The following is a 9,277-nucleotide window of genomic DNA, read 5'->3' as shown; positions in this document are numbered from 1 at the left end:
GTTCGTTCCTAGTGAAATATCTTGGCCTTCCCTTCATTACAACCAAACTTTGAGCCCACCACTATATGCCCATTCTAGATTATCTTAGGAAAAATTTTCAACTATGGAAAACTAGATTCATATCCTTTGATAGTCGATTGGTGTTGGTAAACTCACTCATGTAGAACTCGTATGTATATTGGACATGTATTTTTGAGTTACCTCAATCCATTATCCAGATCGAGAGTGGAATCAACGATGAGCACCTTTTGTGGAAAGGCTATGATAATAATAAATTCCTCCACACCATTAGTGAGGAGTTGGTGTGACTTCCTAAAAGAGAAAGGGGCCTTGGGTTGAGAATAATCAAAGAAGTGAATCTTATACTCATTTGTAAATTGGCATCTAAAAGCAACAATTTATAGGAAGGCTGGATGTACTCCATATATCTTAAAGAGATTCATATTTGGATGGTCTCTTGTCCTCTAGATGTCTCTTGGCCGAGGCATAAGACTCTGAAATATAGACATTTGGTCACTCTGATAGTAAATCGAAGTTAAACAATAGTTCTTCCACTGTCATTTGGCTAGACAATTAGAATCCCTGGGGGTTACTTCTCAATGTCTATGGTGAGTCCATTCGTTACCTTTATAGGACTGATAAGCTTGCCTATGTATCTTTCATTCTCATTGATGGTTGTTGATATCTTTATAAGGTGTTCCCTCCTAGTATGCTTGAGGTGTGTAGATCTTGTGATGTATTAGATCACTGAGAAAGAGTCCAAATTGATTTGGGGTTCCACTTGCGTTGCTAATTTTCTAATAGATATCCCAACTCCCATAACTCTAGATTTTATAGGAGTGAATAGAGCTGTTGTTGGAGTGCAATGGCTCATTTCCACAACGCAGAATCATCCCGACTAAAATCTCCATTCGATTATGATAAAACATTGACCTATTCTCCGGGGAATGTAGATGAGACAACATGACCACATCTTCAACAAGGGATTAGTAGAAGGCCTAGAGGATATGAGAATCTTGTGGAAGGGAGTACTTCCCACTTGGTCCATTATATTTGGTTGAACCTTGGGTACGTAGCTTGGTGAGTTGGAACTCATACAATCCAAGAACAACATAGAATGAAATTATATTTGTAATGAATTCAACATTTGCCTTTTCTAATACATACCACAAGTAGGAATTATAAAAAATAAGACTAGCTAACATGGGCTTATGCTTGTTATTGTCTAGCATAGCTAGCTTGGTGCATGAGTTGGAACTCATGCAGTAAGTACACCCATGCACGTAGAGGACAATTAGTAAACTTTTACTACACCAGTACTGGTACGTATCTATTTATAGAATTCCATGACAGAGGTGGTAACAAGACGAAAGATGAGTGTAACGCCACTAAATCCAGCACCATGTGCCAAGGCCCTGTATTCCTTCTCAGTCCTCTCCTTTCCTCCAATGTGTTGTGCCATCATATTCAAATCCATTCCAAATGTAAGTTTGGCCAGCAAATTAGTCTCAGGTGTCTCTGGAACAATCGTCTCCAAAACAACCACCTTCCCATTTTCTGGTAGCGCTTCATAGCAGTTGTTCAATAAACTCAAGCAATGCTCATCACTCCAATTATGAAGTATGGTCTACAAGTAGTTTTCAGAAACATTCAACACATTAGTTAAGGGTGGTAAACGGTTGGTATGTTTTGGGTTAAATGGTTCGGTTTGATTTGATTCAGAGTGTAGTAGGCTAAAATCAAAATCCTCTTAATGTTTATTAAATGGTTTCAGTTAGTGAGATCGAAACCGTTTGACCACTGCGGGGTTTGGGGAGGGTCATAATGTATGCAGAGTACTTACCCCTTTTTCCTAAGAGATATTGTTTCCAGACACAACCCATGACCACTTGGTCATAATGGAGCAACCTTACTGTTGTACCAAGGCCCACCTTCAAGTAATAGACTCATAATTGGTCCTTAAATGGTTTCTCATTTTTAAACCACCTTTTCTGATTGCATATTTGTATATTTGTTCTAAATTCTAAGCATATTTACCGAAATATGAAGACTATGTAAACGGTCGATCTAGTCAGGTTAAATATAATCAGTTTAACGATTTAAACCCAACGGTTAAACATTTTAAAATCAAACTAAACCGTTTATTAAGCAGTTGCACTTTTTCAAGCTAGAATCGAACAATTATTTAACGATTTGACGGTTCCTATTTAAATGTTTTGGTTCGATTTCAATAAACGATTTTGACTTACATTTAACACCCTTGAAGGAAGTCATGATCGAACAACAACATTCATTTTAATTGAAAATAATTGGAGTGTTTCCTGTGAGAGAGGGTGGCTCCTGTGTGTGCACGAGGCCAATGGGAGCGCATATGAAATTTTGGCCTTCTATGGGGTGGGGTGATCATTTCGCCCACTCTATGTCTTGGCGTGGGCAATACACTCTCCCACAGGAAACATTTCTCCTTAAAAAAATCAACGAGGCATATATATATATAGTGGGTCCCAGGTGCTCACCTTCATAAAAATGATGTCCCCTTTTGGAACACTCAAAAACATATCACCTGCAACATGCTCCACCCCTACCAATAAACAAAATTGTTAAAAAGTATCCGTTGTCTTCAACATTTATAAAACTCAAATGGGAAAAAAAAAACCTATCTATGATTTGTATAAGAATATATTACCAGGATAAGGAGGTGCATCAGCTATCACATGTGGTAAATCAAAGTTAATACCCTTAATGGTAGGGTGTTTAAAAGTGATCAACTCAAGAGTTTTCCCTACTCCACCACCCACATCAACCACCACATTCGCATTGTCAAATCCCTCATAAACCTCAATTATTAGCTTCAAGAGTGTGATGTAGGGGACACTCATTGCTTTATTGAAAACTTGGTTGAACCTTGAGTCCATGCCAAGGTAGTCATAGATTTGCATTCCATGGGCTTTGTTAAATGGAATTCCTCCTTCAAGAACTGCATCTTTCAAGTGGTGCCTACAATATTCATATTATCAAGATGAATAAAAACACTGTTAAACGTAAACATCAAGAAACACGAAGAAACAAAACAGATTCAAGAAAGGATGACACTGAGATTTATCGTGGGTCACACACCAATTTGATGTATTACATCCACATTCAAAGCTGAAGAAGATTCACTATCTAATGGAAGAAAAGTAAAGTAGAGGTCTCTCAAGAACACCAAAAGTTATAGCAAGAATTTTTCCAAAAAAACCCTAACACGAAAATGCCCAAAATCACTCATCATTCTTGCTTAATCAACAAGACAATAAAACAGGGTAATACTCCTCCAAGTCGATTCGTAGCTCCATTACCATCACAGATCTCACAAAATTCATCTTCGGATCACCACCAAAAAATGTCGAAACAGAGCATACAAGAATTCAAGACACATATAACAAACACTAAAGTAATTGTACATATTAATGGATTATATATAGTAAAAGTTAATATATAACAAGTTATGGAAGACTAACCAGCTATCCATGTAGACCTTATCTTGAATCAATTGAAGCATTGGAGACAATGAAGCTCCATCTTCATTTGTTACAAAATATTTGCAAACAGGACCTAAACCATAGAGTCTTTGAACTTTACCATCATCACCAGTGACCTGAGAGGAAGTGAATATGGAATAGCTGGTTAAGAGACGCAAGATACGATCAAGCATATTAGGGGCATCTGGGTTGTTCTTTATAGGTAGCAAAGCTGCTATCTCTACACAGGAAAGTTGTTTTTCTGGACCAGCTCTTTCCATGATATCTACCAGATTTAGCTCTATGGCAGCTTTCAACACCATATTAACTAACGAGCCTGTTGCTAGTTGTACTGCTAATAAGCAACATTGTTCTTCTTCGTCGAATTCTTCAGGCTGCAGGTTTTGTATTGTTGATGCCATATTTCTTCTTATCGAGTCACAAATCTATAATGGCTTGGACTACACAACTGATATATATAGAGAGAACATAGGATTTTTATTGTCTCAAGTGCACGATCCACAAGTGCAGTATAGTGCAAGAGTACGCCACCTGGCAGGTTTGAATCGAATGGTCAAGATTGAATCCAATAGATTCATCCATTCACACCTAACCTAACCTGAATTCACCCATTCAACCCTATCCTAACCCGACCCGATTGATTCTCACTCCTCCCTCTCTAGGAGTTCACCAAGTGAAGCTTCGTCGACCCTAATTCAACCACCCCATTTGCGCAACCGACCTGGCCATGTTGTACTCGCTACAAGACCAACTCGCAAGCCTCTGTCTTCCGGTAAGCCAAGTCCGGTTCGAAGTGAAGAATGCTTGACCAGGAAGACCACCACCATTAACAAACGATTGAGTCATATCGGAAGAAATCGGCACACCGGAGATCAATGAATTGAGATCTCCAAGCACCTTCTTCCGGCTAATCTTCCTCTTCATCATCTTAACCTCTTCCTCCTTGTAATACCCATCACCCCATCCTAAGAAAGAAGCATAGACATGTCAACCAAAACCGAAGGTTGCCAGAAAATTGCTCAAGTCCAGCTCTCGAACTGACTGATCAACATCGAAGGCTGAGGTTGAGGTTGAGATTGAGCGAGGGTTCTGGAGGGATCAGCTGTATTAGGTGTTGTCGAAGACGAAGAAGAAGAAAAAGCCCAACCGAAACCTAGATCTGGCTTCCATCATCGAAGCGTTATCGTATCGTCCGTCCACAGATTCATCGCCGGTTACTGGTAATCCGTCATTCCATTAACTGTTAAAAAAAAAAAAAAAGGAGACCAGATCTAATTAAACTGACGAGAAAGAGATATGGAGAATATAATTTGCGGTTTTTGAAGGACTAATTAAACCTGTAAATCAGCAAATGTCATCTGGGTTTTTTGGGGCTGAGGTATTTCTCCATTGATTTGTTCTCCAAACAAGGTAATCGCTTAACCTATAATGTAATATTAACAGAATAAAGAATAAAAAACTTGAGTTCGATTCTCTGTTCGTAAAAGCAAAGGAATACATGAGGAGTTTCAATCAATATGGAGCCTTCCAAATTCCAATTACAGAAGAAGAGAAAGAGGAAAACTTGAGAGTGAAGAAATGCTTACTGGGCCAGAACGACTCCCATCAGCTTCATTTTCCAATTATACAAAAAAAATTACAACGCCGGAAAAACCAGAAATAAATCCAGTTTTATGGTGACAATTCGTCGGTGACGGAAGGAGAGAGTAGATAGAGAGGTGAAGCTGTGGAGTGAGGTTTGCGAGGGTTAATGAGTGAGAGAAGAGAGGGTTGCCGTGAAGCATGAACTCCATCCAACAGCGAGCGAGATGAGTGAGAGAAGAGGGCCCGCGCTGAGAGAGAAGGGAAGGAGTGGGAATCAATCGGGTCGGGTTAGGTTAGGATTGGGTGGGGTGAATTCAGGTTAAGTTAGAGGTGACTAAGTGAATCTATTGGATTCAACCTTGACCGTTAGATTAAATCCTGCCAGGTGGTGACCTGTCAGATGTGCACTGGACATGCACTTGAGACGAAAGTCAACAAAAAGGAGATGGATGGACGGATTAACCGATAAAACCGCATCTCATTAAAGAATCGTAACTATTAATTATTTGTTTAATTTATTATTTAGACGTGCAATTCAATCAAGGCAAATGATAGAATATAACAAATGGGCTTTTGTTCTCTATGTCATGCTCAAACACATGGGCCTATCACTTAGGGGTAGGATGGTAATTGCACTTACCCCTATGTGTGCTAGACATAGTCTGGACCCCAACACAAAGAATATTTTCTCATAACAAATAATTTCTTTTCTATTAAAAAACAACGGTGATTTTTTTATAAGAGATATTTTCTTGATGTGTGATTGCAAGAAACATAATGTGAGATTAAAAATTTTTGGATTCTTTTTTCTTGAATTCACAACTAATCAAATGGGAGCTAAGTGAGCCAATTATAATAAAATCACTGCTTTCTTTAATAGAAAGTAAATTATTTGTTAGAATCCATTACTTGCCTCGATGGAGTTGTACGTCTAAATAATAAATTAAACAAATAATTAGTATTTACGATTCTTTAATGAGATGCGGTTTTATCGGCTAATGCTTCCATCCATCTCCTACGTTTCACAGTCCGGTTTTGGCTCAATTTACGATGTATAAATATAAACAATTGTTTGAGCAAACAGTCTCATGACGAAAGAAGTTTATTGAGTTTCATCAGACTTTAGAATATCCTCGGGAAAGGAAAAGAAGACTTCCATTAGTCTATTTTGGTGGGTGAAGTTTATGCTATTCGATCTGATTTATTGCAAGTGGCAAAGAAAGGATTTTCTAAGATTTTGGTGGAATCAAATTGTGCTATTTTGATCAACCAAATCAACGTCTCTTGCTCGGACATTGAGATTGCGGCTATTGTTCATGATATTTAACATCTTCAAAAATCCTTTATTTTTTGTTGTTTTTCCTTTGTTCCTAGGTCTGTTAATTCAGTAGCAAATTCCTTGGCTAGGAAGGCCCTTTCGGAAGAGCCACCGATTGTTTGGCCTTTATCCTCTCTGTGGGTTCTGCAGTTATGTAACGCCGATGTCACTGCTTGTATTGACTCTTCTTTTCAATGAAATTCCTTTCTACCAAAAAAAAAAAAAAAACCAAATCGAGGCATATTGTATCGGCTTCAAATTTGGGAATTGTCAAATCGATTGGAAACTGAATCACATTGGATCGATCGATCGAAAACTACACCAAACATGAAAAATCGGATCAAAACTAAACCCAAACTAATAATAACCTAAAAATCTTTAAAAAAAAAAAAAATTTGTTTATATTATGGGGAATTATTAACGAAACAAGGGTTTGTTATTTATCTACACATAACAAGATACCATCTAACCTCTTAAAACTAAAGTTAGGGACACGGTAGGAAATAAATCCATAAGGATAAATGAGTGAAATCACATTCATTGTTTGAAATTTAAAATAAAAAATCATAAAAATAAAAAATAAAAAACTTCAACTAATTTCTTAACAAAGGGTTAAATCGTAATCTCCAAAACCCTCTCCCTCTATCTCGGTCCACCGACTCAGCGACTCCCTCCTTCCCCAATCCCCAATCTCTTGTTCCTTCATCCCTCGTTCCATCCACACCGTGTGAGCTGAAAGATAATCATGTCTGAAGCAGAGTCTTACGTTAATTTTCTAATTGCTCTGTCGCTTTTGTTTACATATCCACCTAGTTTAACCCCTGCTACTTGATTCACTTGGGGAGTTCTCTACTGGTTAGGTAATTAATAAGTGAAGAATTTATATTCAACCCATCTGGTATCTCTGTTTCTATGTCCAGTGTTTTCATCTTTACTGGTCTGATTCTAGAAGTCAGATGTTTACTTCCTTTGTTGTTTCGAGTTTGTAGGCCATGAAGGGGGCAGCGGAGGTTGAGATTAAAAATAAAGTGCAGGTTTGGTTTTTGGCTTTAAAAGTGAGATGCTTATTTCTTTTGCTGTTTTGAGTTCACAAGCCATGAAAATACAGAGTTTGAGACACAACAAATAGCTGGGTTCTAATAATGTTTTTGCTACATAATCAGGGAATCCTTTTTTCGAACTTTCATGGCTTTAGTATTGGTTTAGTGAATCAAATTTGGCACACTGTTTTGCGGATGATATTATTTAAGGTTAGGATGTAAATAAATCAAACTAAGGGTCTCATGTGATTGTTTAGAAAGAATACTCATTGATGCTCCATAGTTTATAGAGTCTTGAATTATCCATGAAACCCATTTTTGGTTCAAATATTTTTTTAAACCCGAATATTACCCGGGACTCGGGCTGGCCCCCAGAATTTTATTAAACCAAATAAATCAAATAAGCAATACAAGAGAGGGGGGGGGGGGACATAACCCGCCTTACCCCAAACCCAATACAAAATTCATTTAGGAAAACACTCCTAAAAAACCAACCCGAGATCCGCAGGACCTTTAAATTGAAATACCGGTAAACCAGCCATGTCTTCCCTCACTATAACTTGGAGGTTCTTGGGAAGGGTTGAGTGAGACTGAAAGGAAGAATTACAATTAATTGAGCAAGCCAAATTAGCCAGGCAATTAGCCGCTCGATTGCTTTCCCTGAAGGCAAAAGAAACTCGAGCAGGGAGGGAGGCACAAAGACCTGACACTTCCAGGAACCAATCCCAACAATTCCACAAGCTGCAAAACGTATTACTAATTTGATTCACAATCAGCATAGAATCCGAGTTAACCACAAAATCGAAAAAAACCCAACTCATCGCACATGCGGAGCCCATCCCTGAGCCCACGCAGCTCAGCCACAGAATTAGTGCAAACATCATAAAAATTGGAAAAAATCTGCAATAACATTTCCATTTGTGTCTCTAATAATTCCCCCACCACCGCTGATTCCAAGGTTTCCTTTACTCACACCATCAACGTTAAGTTTAATCTTTGAGGAAGGAGGAACCAAGTAAATAGGACAGGGCAATTTTAAGGGGGTATAACGAATATTTACGTTTAAAATCTGCAAAGTCAGGGGTATTCCTTAAAGCTGAGCCGTTGGCAAACTTTAGGGGGATACTGCAAATCTCGGATCCAATTGAAAATGTACTTAATGATAGTAGCCGCCGTACGAGGATTCTCCCCATGTCTTCTCAAATTTCTCTCCCACTATAATTCCCATAGATTAATAGAGGGAAGCAGACCTCTAACAAATCCACACATTCCCTTGTCATTTGGATTTTCAATCCAAAAAAAAAATCTGCTTCTAACGTCCCGAGAATTAATGATGTTCACATCCATTAAACGACCAAAAAACGCCCAAACCTTAGAGGTCGTCCCCCTGCCAGCAAGCAGTGATAAGCAGTTTCCCTTTCAAGGATATGATTATCAAAACAACAACATTTGGAGACCAAAGGAATCCCAATCCTCATCAATGCATCATCCGTTGGGATTTGACCATTAAGGATTTGCTAGCTGAAAAAACTCATTTTAGGCGAGAGGCTGTGATTCTAGATCCATTGAGAGTATGGAACCAAATCACTTTGAGATCTCACCTCATTCCGACGGACTTAAAGGAAAATAATCCATCTCGTTGCTGGCATCCAGATAAGCTTATCTGGTCTCAACGAAAGCTTGATGTTGCTATTAATAATTGCTTCCTGGATTTCCGTTGAGTCAATGAGCTCCAAAGTGTGAAGGTCCCATTCTCCATCCAAGCTAATAACCTCTCTGACATAGGCATCCAAGTTAACCTACAGCGCATCATT

The 9,277-nt window shown here is 38.5% G+C and overlaps 1 protein-coding gene across 1 annotated transcript; it reads right to left on the bottom strand.

Annotated features, from left to right (window-relative positions):
- Positions 1–1,288: 1,288 nt before the first annotated feature.
- On the bottom strand, positions 1,289–3,922 carry LOC122649107 (caffeic acid 3-O-methyltransferase-like). Its single transcript, XM_043842472.1, has 4 exons — positions 3,501–3,922; positions 2,687–2,997; positions 2,517–2,581; positions 1,289–1,627 (listed from the first exon to the last, which is right to left on the bottom strand). Exons 1-4 carry the CDS (start codon positions 3,920–3,922, stop codon positions 1,331–1,333), a joined length of 1,095 nt encoding a protein of 364 aa, XP_043698407.1. The 3' UTR covers positions 1,289–1,330.
- Positions 3,923–9,277: the final 5,355 nt, after the last annotated feature.

This window comes from Telopea speciosissima, chromosome 1 (genome assembly GCF_018873765.1).
Source record: "Telopea speciosissima isolate NSW1024214 ecotype Mountain lineage chromosome 1, Tspe_v1, whole genome shotgun sequence".
In the NCBI taxonomy this organism is placed as follows: Eukaryota; Viridiplantae; Streptophyta; class Magnoliopsida; order Proteales; family Proteaceae; genus Telopea; species Telopea speciosissima.
The sequence above is the reverse complement of the archived record's forward strand: the minus strand, read 5'-3'. Positions and strand labels throughout refer to the sequence as shown.

Bases quoted from the DNA above. Each gene is read 5' to 3' on its own strand.
- LOC122649107 (XM_043842472.1), bottom strand. From the start codon at position 3,922: ATGGCATCAACAATACAAAACCTGCAGCCTGAAGAATTCGACGAAGAA. The intron at 2,582-2,686 runs GTAATATATTCT...GTTTATTGGTAG, and splicing joins TGATGCACCTCCTTATCCTG to GGGTGGAGCATGTTGCAGGT. The intron at 1,628-2,516 runs GTGAGCACCTGG...AACTACTTGTAG, and splicing joins GGGACATCATTTTTATGAAG to ACCATACTTCATAATTGGAG.